At 43.4% G+C, this 15,012-nt stretch overlaps 1 protein-coding gene across 3 annotated transcripts in view; it reads right to left on the bottom strand.

Moving 5' to 3' along the window:
* Nucleotides 1–15,012, bottom strand: part of crppa (CDP-L-ribitol pyrophosphorylase A) — a 436,282-nt gene that overhangs the window by 306,513 nt on the left and 114,757 nt on the right. For all 3 annotated transcript variants that reach the window (XM_038797476.1, XM_038797477.1, XM_038797478.1), the window contains exons 4-5: nucleotides 13,509–13,613; nucleotides 7,473–7,518 (exon numbers count right to left, since the gene is read on the bottom strand). In XM_038797476.1, the coding sequence (XP_038653404.1) occupies nucleotides 7,473–7,518; nucleotides 13,509–13,613 (151 nt within the window). The remainder of the gene's footprint in view (nucleotides 1–7,472; nucleotides 7,519–13,508; nucleotides 13,614–15,012) is intronic.

The raw sequence follows: 15,012 nt of genomic DNA, 5'->3' as shown, positions 1-15,012 counted from the left end.
GTAAAAAGCTTTTCTGCATATACTGTTTCCCACAATTTTACCTGAGCCAATCAGAACAAAAATCATGACTTCACAGGATTAGTCAGTATTAACAGGCTTGAAAGAAAAAAAAGACTTTATATTGTGCCTTTCACAACCACAGGATATCCCAAAGTCTGCCAGTAAAGCATTTTTGAAGTGCAATTCCTGTTATAATGTAGAAAATGCATGCTCGCACAAATAGTACTGTGATAACGATCAGATAATTTTCTATTTTCGAGATGTTGATCGAGGGATAAATATTTGCCAGGATATCAAGGGTAATTGTAAATTAATGTGGATGCTGGAATCTGAACGAAAAACAGAAAATGCTGGACAAATCTCAGCAGATCAGACAGCATCAGTAGAGAGAGAACAAAGCTATCGTTTCGAGTCTGGATGTCACAGCCGATGAAAAGAGCACAGTTAGCAGCTTAAGGTTATGTATATAATAGAATTCCTACAGAGCAGAAGGAGATCATTTGATCCATCAAATCTGCACCGACCCTCCGAAAGAGCACCCTATACAGATCCAATCCTCCCCTATTCCCACAACCCCATCCAACCTTTGGACACTAAGGGCAATTTAGCATGGCCTATCCACCTAACCTGCACATCTTTGGACTGTGGGAGGAAATCATAGCACCCGGAGGAAACCACGCAGATGTGGGGAGAATAGGGTAGCACGGTGGCGCAGTGGGTTCACCCTGCTGCCTCACGGCGCCGAGGTTCCAGGTTCGATCCCGGCTCTGAGTCACTGTCCGTGTGGAGTTTGCACAGTCTCCCCATGTTTGCGTGGGTTTTGCCCCACAACCCAAAGATGTGCAGGCTACGCAGACTGGCCACGTTAAACTGTCCTTTAATTGGGAAAAATTAATTGAGTGCCCTAAATTAAAAAAGATATGGGGAGAATGTGCAGACTCCGCACAGACAGTCGGCCAAGGTCGGAATCCATCCCGGGTCCCTGGCACTGTAAGGCAGCAGTGCTTACCACTGTGCCACCATCATCTAAGCTCACAGAATATATGAATAAATTCTTTTGGATGAAATGTTAAAATAGGGCCGCAATTGCCCTCTCAGGGGAATCCACACCATTATTCCAAGAACAACTGAGGAGTTCTCCCAGTCTCCTGGCCAATGTCTATCCCTCAACAATCATCATCAAAATAGGTTATCTGGTCATTAACCTCAATATTAATGATGTGGACTTGCTCTGTACCAACTGGCTGTTACATTTTCCCACGTTAAAGCGATGACCACACTTCAAAAGTATTTCATTGGCTGTGAATGGACTTTTTTCTGCTGATTGTTGAGGGAGGGCTGTTGGCTAACACGCCAGAAAAACTCACTGCATTTAGTTGAATGATGTCCTGTGATCTTATATTCTCTGAACAAGAAATGTCTCATTGGTATGTTCTTTCACTATTGCACTTAATTTTGGCATGAAAGCACAACCTCTAAGTCAGAAGTATTAATACTACCACTTGGTCAAGCTAACACCTGGGAGAAAAAATTAATTCAATTTAATACACTCTCAGTGCAATAAAAGTATATGAACTCCTCTATTTTTGAAATCTTATAATTACACAATTGCAGTACATCTTTGTAATTTTACCTCCAGCATGATGCCACCACCAAACACATCTTCCCCAACTTTCCCCTTACAATATTCCAAAAGAATTGTTCCCTCTGTGATACCCTGGTCACTTCTTAATCCTGCCCAACATCTATCTCCGTCCCATGGCACCTTTCCACACAAACACAGGAGATGTAACACTTTGTCCAAGGCCCCAAGCACTCCTCCCAGGTGAAGCAGCGATTTATGTCTTTCAATTTAATTTATTGTGTTCTCTACTCATAATGTGATCTTCTCTACATTGGGGAGACCAAACACAGATTGAGAGACCGCTTTGCAGAACACCTCCACCAATCCACAAGCAGAACACTTCCATGCGTGACCCTGAGCTTCTGCTGGCCTAGCATTTTAATTCTCCACCTTGCTTCACACTGACATCGCTGGCCTTGCCCTACTGCACTGTTCCAGTGAGGCGCAATGCAAATTTGAGGAATAGAGCCTCATCTTTCTATTAAGCACTTTACAGCTTTCATGGTTCAACATCAAGTTCAACAATTTCAGACTATAATCTCTGCCCCCTGTTTCCTTTCCATTGTATTTTTGCTTTCAGGCAGCAGCTCACCTGCTCTATGCACATCTTTTGTTTCTTTCTTTTCTCTCCCATTCCCTTTATCCCTGGAGGACTAACTCTTCTATCATTCAATCTCTCCTATCTTTTAACCTATCGCAGGCCTTCCTCTGTCCTGATCCCATCCATCTCCTTGCTCAAATCCTATTTAAGTTCTCACTTTCCTAGTTCTGATGAAAGATAATCAACCTGAACCGTTAATTCTATTTCTCTGGCGTGTTGGCCAACAGCCCTCCCTCAACAATCAGCACAATAAAGTCTATTCACAGCCACGGTTGCTGTCTGACCTGCTAAGTATTTCCAGCATTTTCTGTTTTTATTTCAGATTTCCAGCATCTGCATTATTCTGCTTTGCAATCTATAATTTTATCTTGTTTTAACTTCCTTATATTACTGATTTCTGCTCAATCTTAAATCTCAATGATCTTGACTTTGAGTAATGTTCTAATGGTTTGGAACATTTCCCCAAGTTGTACTTTGCCTGTTACCCAGTCATTTGTTGGTAGACAATTTCTTTTGTCTTTATTGTAAGGCAGGTGTGGAAGTTTCAGCTTACTGGCCTTTTGCCACATGTGAAGTACCAGATCTTTTCTTGTTTGTCTACATGTAATTCAAACTGTACGTTAGGTGGTGAATTCCCTAAAGCTATAGGGATTGCAGCAGCAGACTGAGACTGAAGAGCTGGTGCTCTTTCATCATAAGAGGTAGACCATCCTTTTCTTGACAGCTGATGAACATACCTATTATTCTCAGATACAACTACACTGCTGTTTCTTGGGGAAAGGTGTAATCTCTTTCTCCATCTTACAAGGTATAGGTGATGCCGTTTTGTTAAATATGTTAGATTTCTTTTTTATCATAAATATTTTTATTCTCCTCCTTTTTCACATTTTCTCCCAAATTTACACCCACCAACAATAAACAATAATCAGTAACAAATACAATGTCAATCCCCATATCAACAACAACAATCCCGTCCTCCCATCAAACCCCCAAACAGCAGCCCCCATGTTAAAATAAACAAATGACAAAAAGGAATCAGGAACCACCCAGTCACCATTAACACATACAGTCTCTCGCCCCCCCCCAACCCTCCCAACCCCCCTCTTAATGTTCAATGTGATCTAATTCTCGAAAGTGCATAATGAATAACGCCCATGAATTGTAGAACCCTCCATCCTTCCCCTTAGTTCAAATTTGACCTTCTCAAGAGTCAAGAACGCCAGCAGATTCCCCTGCCACACCAGGGCACAGGGTGGAGAGGTTGATCTTCATCCCAACAGAGTCCGCCTGCAGGCAATCAACAAGGCGTCGGCTACAACATCTGCCTCCACACCCATTTCCAACCCCCGGCTGTTCTAACACCCCGAATATGGCCTCCTGAGGGCCTGGGTCCAGTTTCGCGTGCACCACTTTAGAGATCACCCTAAAAACCTCTGTAATTCTCCAGTTTTGGACAGGACCAAAACATATGAACGTGGTTTGCGAGGCCCCCCACCCGCATCGTTCACATACATCTTCTACCCCTTCAAAGAGCCTTCTCATCCTCGCCCTTGTAAGGTGCACTCTATATACCACCTTCAACTGTATCAGCCTCAACCTCGCGCACGAGGTGGAAGCGTTCACCCTCCAGAGTACCTCACACCAACCCTTCTTCCATATCCTCTCCAACTCTTCCTCCCACTTTGCCTTGATCCCATCCAGCAGTGCCTCTTCCAAAATAGCCCCGTAAACCGCCAACACTACCCCCTTCTCCAGTCCCCCTGTCGTCAGCACCTCCTCAAGTAATGTGGAGGCAGCTCTACCGGGAAGCTCTGTATCTCCTTTTTGGCAAAGTCTCGAACCTGCATGTATCTAAATATTTCCCCCTGCTCCAGCCCATACTTCGCTTCCAGCTCCTTCAATCCTGCAAACCGACCCCCAAGAAACAAATCTTTTCATGTCCTAATTCCTTTCTTCTCCCATCTCCGAAAATTTCCATCCCACTTCCCTGGCTCAAATCTATGGTTCCCCCGAATCGGCATTTCCCTTGACCCTGTCCCCAACCCGAAGTGCTGGCGAATGAATTCTCAATGAAGCTATTACTACTGCACTCCCTGAGTACTTCCCTGGGGCCATCGGGAGCAGCGCTGTTGCTAGCGCCTTCAATCCCGACCCCCTACACAAACTCTCCTCCATTCTGACCCACTGGGAATCAACCCCTCTGACCCAGCTCCACACCTTCTCCACATTCACCGCCCAGTAATAATACAACAGGTTCGGAAGACCCAAACGCTCTGCCTGCCTTCCTCTCCCTAGTAACACCTTTCTAATTCTGAAATACGATAGATTTCTACTGTATAAGCATGGCTTTCGTTAAAGAAACATACTGGTTCTAATAGCTCAATTGAGCAACGAACTAACAAGTGTATAATTTAACCATACAACTGCATGAAGGCCCCTGGTTTAATGCCAGGTCTATTAGGAACTAGCTGGTTTCAGACAGAGGAACAGTAGGAGTGCCACAACTGGCCTCTGGTCTGGGAAAGGAAAAATAAACACCCAAGGCCGCTAATATTGATTACCATGCAGTTACTCCAGAATCATGTCAGGTCATCAGGTGGAGATGGCTACCTCACTCCTGCTGAATAGTCTGATGAAACCCACTGGAGGAATTTGCCGAAGGATGGTCAATACTCAAGAAAAGTCAATACTCAAGGAATGAAGCACGTGTTCCTGCTGCAGTGTGCAATTCTGCAAGGTGACTCTGCCTAGACTGCAGGTTCTTTCATTGAAGGAAACTCAATGTGTTCCATGTGTGTAAGGCAACTGATGTATTTGAGTGATATCCAGAATGATCCACCTCTTTCATTCATCACTGCTTGTGAAATTTGGCATATATCCCCTAGTTGTACACAGAAGTTCAAGGCAATTTCCACATAAACCATTGCTATCAGAGCTGTGATTTATTCTTGAACTTGTCAGTAGGCCTGGCTCCAGAAGATGCATACTGCTGTTCACAGTAAATCAGAGATAGCAAAGATGGATTACCTCAGAGGTGAAAGGCAGCTACTTTTTCCTGGGAAGATAGTAGGAAAGTGATCTGCTTGGGTTGGTTACATTTTATTCTCCTTTAGCATTTATCAGGTGCCAGAAATCTGTTAATGACCCGACTATCAAAGCCATTTTCCATTAAATTCAATGGAAAAGAAAATCAAGCAGGTCAATTCACTACCATTCAACTTGCGCTGCTGCCAAAGCCAACTTTACCCTTGGTATGCTTCAATGAGCTCCAACGTAATTCTTTCCAAGGCAGAAAGAAACAGAAGTACAATATACTTTAAAAAAGAAACTGCCTTTTCCACCTCTGGGAATGTAAGCTATTATAAATATTTATGATTTGATTTGATTTGATTTATTGTCACATGTACCGAAGTACAGTGAAAAGTATTTTTCTGTGGCCGAGGGAACGTACACAGTACGTACATAGTAGACAAAAGAATAATCAACAGAGAACATTGACAAATGGTACATCAACAAGCAGTGATTGGTCACAGTGCGGAACAAAGGGACCAAACAAAGCAAATACATGAGCAAAAGCAGCATAGGGTGTCGTGAATAGTGTTCTTACAGGGAACAGATCAGTCCCAGGGGGAGTCGTTGAGGAGTCTCATAGCTGTGGGGAGGAAGCTGTTCCTATGTCTGGATGTGCGGGTTTTCAGACTTCTGTACCTTCTGCCTGATGGAAGGGTCTGGAAGAAGGCAATGCCTGGATGGGAGGGGTTTCTGATAATGCTGTCTGCCTTCAAGATTTAAGATTTGAACTTATTCCTTTTTAAACTCAGTTGGGGATGACTGAGAAAGGGAAAAGTTGCCCTTCACTCTACTCTCTTTGAACACCCTGTAGCTATCAGTATCCAGCTATGAATCCTCATCTCAGTGAACTTTGAAGCCTGAGAGGCTGAGATAAGAAGGATGGACCTGGCTCTATTCTCCTCCATGCTAAATCTGTTGGTGAAAGTGTGAAGGCATCTACTGGGACTCATGGTCCACCCTCACATGAGGCAGCACCAGATCAACAATGTCAAAACCCTACAGACTTTATCCTTTTTATAAACATTTTATTCCGCCAATCTCTGCAAAGGTCCTTTGTTTGTCCTTTCTTGTGTGTGTGGGATATATATGTATGCTGGGTATTTTACAAAGGGTAGATCGTTACATTTCCAGTTTACAAATTGTGTGTTAAATAGTTCTTGAAACTTGTTTTGAAAATAAAACAAGTTGCAAGGTTTGATTTATAATAAATCAATGATTCTGAGTTTATTGAAAGAAGCCTCGTTAAGGTCTCTTTTATTTTGGGTCTAAAAGTAGCAAAGGTAAATAATTGACTAGTAGTAGGGATAAATCAATTGCACACTTCTCCCATCCCAGTGGTAACACTCTTTGCTGTGTAAGTTCTATTAGGACAAGATAAGTCAGATCGCTGCCTAATTATCAACCCAAACTGGTAGGTTCACAGGGAATGGAGCATTTCGATCTATAGTCTGGCCTGCTTGTGACTCTTATTGTGTTCTGTGGTTGATTTTAACTGCCCTGAGGGCAACTAGAGATGAGCACCAAATGCTACCTTTCCAGTTCTGCCTAGGTCCCACGAACAAATTGTGAAAAACTATTTGTGCTCGAGGAACAATGCTCAAATAAAGACATGCGTCGCTTTCTCCATTTTCGAGTGTAAACCTCCACGCCTCTTCCAGCAGGCTGGCGGCGAGAGGCAAATTTATCAAAGGAAACCTGTTTGTGCACATAAAACCATACCAACACCACAACATACTACTGCAAACTAAAGAAATACCATTGATTCCACATCCAGCCTTTTCACTATATGTATAAGACAATTAAAATTTAGTCTTCTCGCCCAATGTCCTGTTAAAATTCAATATTGCTCGCTTTTAAAATGGTTTTGTCAAATTAAGTAAAATTAGTAAGACTAGGAACGAAATAAACTTTTAAAAATGCATATGCTTCTGTTTACCGGGATGTTAAAATTCCTAGTTTAACTAATTGCTCCAAAGTCACCAATACTGTCTGCGGGCTATTCATGACATTGCCTGCTGCCTGCTTGATATTTCATAATGTTAAGAATACATTAAGGTACTATTTGCCACCACAGTCTGAGCATGTCCAACATTGACTGACATTAGGAAGAGTTAAGATATCTAGTTCAGTAAAGCAGTTCAAACAACCCAATTTGACATACACATGAAGACTTACCCTTGATAAGCGATTCAGCTGCATAGAGGTCTCGCTTGTAAGTCACCTAAGGGGCCGAGAAATGTCATGATGTTTATCATAGAAAGAAAATCACCAGCTAATGTCATCACAGCCTAAAGCTGTTTCTTTACATCTTCAAATTTTAAAAAAATCACAATGTAATCTGGATGTCTGATTGTGATGCTAAGCATAAACATCAAAGATAAAGTATGTTATATTGTGTTTACATTTTAAATACTTTAGTGTTTCCTCAGTTAGCATATCTTTGCTATATGACAATATTTCATGTCAGCCATTTTAACTGCTCTGAGGGCAACTAGGGATGGAAATGCTTCCTTTCCAGTTCTGCCTCGGTCCCACGAACAAATTGTAAAAAACTATTTGTGCTCGAGGAACAATGCTCAAATAAAGACATGCGTCGCTTTCTCCATTTTAGACTGTAACTTCCACGCCTCTTCCAGCAGGCTGGTGGTGAGAGGCAAATTCATCAAAAGAAACCTGTTTGTACACATAAAACCATACCAACACCACCAGTCTTCCTTATTTTTTCCTTTTACTTTCTTCTAAAATGACAACAGTGACGACACATCAAAGAGTACTTCATTAGCTGTAAAAGACTTTACACATCCAGTGATCATGAAAAGTGGTATATAAATGCAAGTCTTTCATCCTTTTATTTCTAAAAGCATCAGGTATCAACAGAATATGACCAGGGTCAGAAGCCCAAGGTGATTTTTCCCTTCAGTGCCTCGTGACAGTGAGACCAATAATGGCAATGTTTACTTCCTGGGCTGGTTAACTACGTCAGCACAGATCAGAGATTGACAACCTGCACCTGACCGTTGAAGCTTCATGGGTTATAGGGACCCTGTGACAATTAGAATAGCTCGATTGTACATCTGTCAAGAGAGAGCCTCCTACTTGATTGATAGAGCTTCAACAAGTGTTTCCATCATTTGTCTGATGCATCGCTGGATATACAGCATTGCAGGCTGTCAGGGCCAATAGTGAGATTCTGTTCCTTGTGGACTGGAGGGCGATTTTTACCAACTACTGTGGTGAGATTCGAGCCGGGAACCCAAGAGCATTGCTCTAGGTTTGTGCTTTATCAGTTCAGTGAAAGACGGCTGGATCCCACACCACAGTAGGAAGTGGCAGAGGAAGTGAGCTGCTCCAGTACGTTGCCTCAGTCCTGGATACAGTAGGCAGGATCCTCCAGTCCCGCCAGCAGTACAAAGCTTCGGACTGAGGCCAAAAATCAGCTTCTCAACAGTGGGATGAAGTATTAGAATTCTGTTTTCAGAACTTTGAAAGGTTTTTCAAAAGCGGGTCGAGCTTGCAGATGAACAATGTCGGGAAGACCTTTTGCATGCACGTGCATGTCATGCATGCTCATTATAAGGCCATCTAGCTGGAATAAAGATCCCCCTCCAAATTAAGTTCCTTGCCAATGAGAAAGTGGAATGTTAACTTTTGCCACTGTACACAATGGTATTTAGCTGGCGATCCTGACTTCTATGCCACCTGTTTGAGGTAAGTAGATGCTGCTTTGGCCTTGTTGGGGACCACTCACAAATAATTCATATCAAGTGCCTGCTAGTCAGGCAAGCTGCACCAAGGCTAGACATAAGAGGCAAGCAAAGGGTGGGGGAGGGTGGCATGGAGACCAGTCATGGGGATGCAAGGGTGCAAGGACATGGCATGGAGACAAAGGATTTTTGTGTTGGGTCTAAGGGTCCTGTGGCTGGGTTGGGGAATGGGCTTTTGGACAAGGGTAGTTGGAGGGAGGTGGTCAGAGGTCGGGTCTGTGCTGCTGACAGTGGGGTCCTGGGTGTTGAACTGACGGTGCTAGACAGTGGATGAACCAGTCACAGTCAGAGAGGGGAGTGGGATGCGGTAGAGTGACAGATCCAGGGTGTTCAGAATGTGCAAACGCCACACAGACAGTGACCTCGGGCTGGGATTGAACCCAGGTCCTCGGTGCCGTAAGGCAGCAGTGCTAACCACTGCGCCACCGTGCCGCCCTCTGTATCACATGGATAAACTCACAGTCCTTGCCACGACCCAGGACTCAGGCCCATTCTACTCTCTCTCACCTTATAATAAAACCACAGTCCTTCAGTGAAGTCTTATGCACTTTGGTTGCAAATATTGGACAGGAAGTACACTGCAACTCTTGATAAGGAGACAAGCAAGCCAAACAAATCTCCAGGTGAAGTCCGACAAAGGCTTCAGTCAACAACACACACACCTCTTAGATCAGATACTCAAATCTCTTTTGCAGTCAAGGCCCAATTGCCCGTTGCCTCCTTAGTTTCAGCATTCACCTGCATGTTAGCACAAAATGACAAATCACCAGGGTCATTAACAATTGGGCATTTGGGCATGCCCACTCCAGCTTCCTTCAGACATGTTGGACAGCCTCTGGCTTTCTACTGTTAACAAGACAGTTTGGAGCTTCAATCTCTTAGCCCGACAGTGTTATTTGCCACTCACATTAACTCCTCGAGTATTTGTGGCTCCAAGCAATGGCTTTCATGATGTATGGCTAGGCAGCACACCCACAAATATGAACATACAAGATAGGAGCAGAAATAGGCCATTCAGCCACTCGGGCCTGTTCCGCCATTCAATAGATAATAGCTGATCTGTTTGAGTTTTGATTTTCACCTTCCCATCTACCTCCGATAAACTTTGATTTCCTTGCCTAACTAGAATCTAACAATCCCTGCCATAAAAATATGCAGTAATCTCTCTTCCCAAACCTTCTGAGGCAGAGTTCCATGGTCACACAACCCTCAGAGAAAAATTATCATCTGTGTCCTATAAGGGCAGCCCCTAATTTTAAAATAGTGGCTCTGGGCTCACCCAAAAGAGGAACCATCCTTTCAACATTCATCTTGTCAAGATTGTTCAGGACCGTACAAACTTCAATCAAGTCATCTCTCACGTTTCTAAATGCAAGTGAAAGTATGCCCAGCCTGTCCAAACTTTCTTCATAGCGCAATCGTCTGATTCCAGGTATCAATCCCCCTCAAACCCCCTCAAACATCTTCCTTAAATAGAGAGACCAAAACTGCACACAGTATTTGAGGTGTAGTCTCACCAATGTCTTTTATAACTAAAGCATAACATCCTTACTTTGATGTTCAATTCCTCTCTTCATAAAGAATAGCATTCCATTAGCCTTCTTAATTACTTGCATACTAACCCCTTGTGACACATGCACTATCACACCTAGATCCTTACACCTTGAAATTCTGCAGGTGTTCTTCATTTAAGATTTGGAGATGCCGGTGTTGGACTGGAGTGAGCACCGTAAGAAGTCTTACAACACGAGGTTAAAGTCCAACAGGTTTGTTTGGATTCACTAGCTTTCAGAGCGCTGCTCCTTCCTCAAGTGAATGAAGAGGTGGGTTCCACAACCACATATATAGACAAAGTCAATGTTGTGAAATTATACTTTGAATGCGAGTCTTGTCAGGTCATTAAATGTTTACAGGTCCAGATGGAGAGGAAGAATCACAGGTTTGGGGCAGCACGGTAGCATAGTAGTCAGCACAGTTGCTTCACAGCTCCAGGTTCCCTGGTTCGATTCCCGGCTTGGGTCACTGTCGATGTGGAGACTGCATATTCTCCCCGTGTGTGCGTGGGTTTCCTCCGGTGCTCCAGTTTCCTCCCATAGTCCAAAGATGTGCGGGTTAGGTGGATTGGCTATACTAAATTGCCCTTCGTGTCCAATAAGGTTAATTGGGGTTGCTGGGTTAAGGGGATGGGGTGGAGGAAGTGTGTGCTTGAGTGCTCTTTCCAAGGGCCGGTGCACACTCGATGGGCTGAATGCCCTCCTTGTGCACTATACATTCTATGATTCATGAGGTTAAAGAGGTGTGAATTGTCTCAAGCCAGGACAGACACTGCGACAACAGATGAACGGACATTGCGCAACAATCGCCAGGCAGGAATGTTCCCTTCCAGTCGGGGAAAACTTCAGCAGTCAAGGGCATTCAGCCTCTGATCTTCGGGTAAATGTTCTTCAAGGCAGCCTTCAGGACGCGCAACAATGCAGAATCGCTGAGGAGAAACTGATAGCCAAGTTCCGCACACGTGAGTACGGCCTCAACCGAGACCTTATTACATTCACCCCCCACCATCTGGACTGGGCTTGCGAAAACGTACCAACTGTCCTGGCTTGAGACAATTCACAACTCTTTAACCTGTGATTAACCAATTCAAATTTCTTTTTGTGGTGTGTTTCCTTTTTAATTTAGAGTACCCAATTCACTTTTTCCAATTAAGTGGCAATTTAGCGTGTCCATTCAAACCTACCCTGCACATCTTTGGGATGTGGGGTTGAAACCCACGGAAACATGGGGAGAATGTGCAAACTCCACACGGACAGTGGCCCAGAGCCGGGATCGAACCTGGGACCTTGGTGCCGTGAGGCAGCAGAGCTAACCACTGCGTGATCATGCTGTCCTTGTGGTGTGTTTCTATATGTGTTTTCCCATCCCCTGTTCCCTCTGCCGTGTTCTTCTTTGAATGCAGTTCATCTGTAATATCTTTCAGTTTTGTCAAAGGGCCCACTCTAATTCTCTCCACAACAGTGAGGTAATGTTGGCTTCATAACCGCACTTTTCACGCAACATTTCCAACTACAGCATCAAAAGCGAGGAAGGAAACACCCAGTATTATCAGGCACAAAGTGACAGGCCCAGCTGCAGCTATATTCCCTTTAGAACTAAGTCAATTTTTAGAATAAAAATGTAGCAAATCGCAAAATACAATTATTGTATGTCTTAATGCAAGAAAATGATGTATTATATGTTTGTATTCTTAAATGACCTGAACATGAAAAAAAATGCGTGTCACAAAATGCATGACTGCAGACCAATGAATTAGATTGAAGTCTGCTTAATTCACATGCAATACTGGGTGGCACAGTGGTTAGCACTGCTGCGTCACAGCACCGAGGTCCTGGGTTCGATCCCGGCCCTGGGTCACTGTCCGTATGGAGTTCGCACATTCTCTCCATGTCTGCATGGGTCTCACCCCCAAAACCCAGAGATGTGCAGGGTCGGTGGTTGGCCATGCTAAATTGCCCTATAATTGAAAAAATAAAAATACATTTTTTAAAAAGATAAACAAAAAAAAAAATCCACATGCAATACTCTGACGCTTTCCTCCGGGTGCTTCGGTTTCCTCCCACAAGACCCGAAAGATGTGCTGTTTGGAAATCTCCCTCTGTGTAAACAAACAGGCGTCGGAATATGGCGACTATAATTATTATTATTCACGAAATGCAACACAGATATCAAATTCTTGGGAGGACCTTGGTCAGAACAGAATTATCTGAAGGAACATCCTGATTGAATAGTGTAAGGGTCCTTCCTGTTGGTTCCTATTTATCCCCTTATTGCCCCTTTCTTTTAGTTCTGCTTTGGACCTGTGACTTTAAGGCAAAGCAGCCTGCAAGAAGCAGCCTTTAGTTCAAACAAGCAGATTCCATAATGCTGTGCTATTTTAGACTGGTGATTAGAGATTGGCTGGGTGTGAGTTTATTAATTTGGCTGATGGCAATGGATTGGCCCGAAGGACTGTGCTCTGCCCGGTAACAGATGGTGATTAGATCTTATCCCTTTGGAATGTTTCTTTGAGCCACAAGGTTCCATTTGACTTTCACTTGTGGTTCTGCAGTCTGGGAGGAAGATTCCAATTATTTCTTTCCCAAAGGATCCAGTGAAATACTCTCCATAAGACCACTGTGATGGCACACTCACTCCAGTAGGTATTCTAAATTTATCAAAAGAAATATTAAGTTTCCAGAGTTAACATTTGAAATCAACTCTGATGAAAGACCACAACCTGAAATGTTTGCTCTGTTTCTCTTTTCACACATGGTGCCAGACCTGCAGAGTATTTTGAGCATTTGGTCAGTTTCTAGCCCTCACCAAGCCTGCACCATGATCACAATTCTATTTTTCTGACCATAATGCTTCCAACAAAGCATATATATAAACTTGAATAGTTCCTTCTTACCTTCCACAGATCAGGTGGCCCATCAATGAGCTTGGCAGAAGTGCCACAATACTTCAGAGTTAAATGAAGACATTCTGTCCCATATTCAAAATCATAATCAGTGCACTGTAATATAAAATATAAACATGAATCATACCTTACAGATCTTCAAGGGATTTTTAAAAATATCATTCATCGCAGATGAAAATAAGCAGCCAAGAGAAACTGCAATACTTATAATGTTCTACCTTCCACATGATTAAAATAAATATTTATAATCTCCTGGTTATTTCAGAAACAGGGACAGAAATGATGGCAAATTACTCTATCTCCCTGAATAAATCTCCCTATCTCCAATTGTGCAGGGCAAGTTAGGTAGTCATTGTTTTGTAATAAAATAGCTTTACCTTTCATAAAGCAGATAACATGAAGGTCACTGAAACTATAGAAACTATAATGAAATACAATCTTAATTCAGGATAAGAAATCCTTGGAATTAATAAGAAAAAGCTTAATGATAACACTGTGATGTACTTCAGTCATATATTTATATTATCGATGTATATGTGGAGGGCGGCACAGTGGTGCAGTGGTTAGCACTGCTGCCTCACGGTCCAAGGTCCCAGGTTTGATCCCGGCCCTAGGTCACTGTCCTTATGGAGTTTGCACATTCTCCCCGTGTCTGCGTGCGTCTCATCCCCACAACCCAAAAGATGTGCAGGGTAGGTGGATTGCCCACACTAAATTGCCCCTTAATTGGGAAAAAAAATAATTGGATACTATAAATTTTTTAAAATAACCTCCCAGGTCCCCAGCACTGGATTTGTGGGGAACCCGCACCCTCTTTTCAATGTCCAATCCACCCCCAACTCTTGTGCAACCCACCCCCTCCTCCCCCGTGTCCGTCTCCTACCTGATGTCCGACACCCCAAACCCGACCAACATCCGGTCCCCCTCCCGAGCCCTCCACTTACCTCAGGCACTCATCTTCTCCCTAGACCTCAATCAGACCTTTAAAATTAACTGCTTTTCAGCAACTAGTGCAGTTAAAAAAGAGGTGCGACCTCTTTCACTCCAACTCTGTTCCACTTCAATGCTGGGCTTCAGAGATTGCTGCCCTGCCTAGATCTCACCCGGCCTGAGTTGGAAGGTCGGGCGAGACAGGCATGGAAGAAATTTGGTGCAGGGAAGAGGGTAAGAAGTGGCAACCTGATGCTGAATGCCACTCTGAGGAACTTATGGCCCATAGTATCTTTGAAGCTGAGCATACACAGCAAGATATGCAAGAGGCAGGTAACTGAAGGTAGATGAAGTCAATAGAGGTGAATATTAGAATGGGCATAGAACAGTCAACCAATGCTAAATGGCCAATTTTCATTTCCACAAAAGACACATTTTTATCATACTGTGTCTGTAATTCCCCCTATTTGTCTCTTCCCCCAACACTGCCAACCCATGTCCGATAGTTTAGAACATTTACATTGCTATGGGAGCTCCTTAGGATTGTATCCTAAGCCCAGTTGCA

Source organism: Scyliorhinus canicula, chromosome 5, assembly GCF_902713615.1.
Source record: "Scyliorhinus canicula chromosome 5, sScyCan1.1, whole genome shotgun sequence".
Taxonomy (NCBI): Eukaryota; Metazoa; Chordata; class Chondrichthyes; order Carcharhiniformes; family Scyliorhinidae; genus Scyliorhinus; species Scyliorhinus canicula.
The sequence above is the reverse complement of the archived record's forward strand: the minus strand, read 5'-3'. Positions and strand labels throughout refer to the sequence as shown.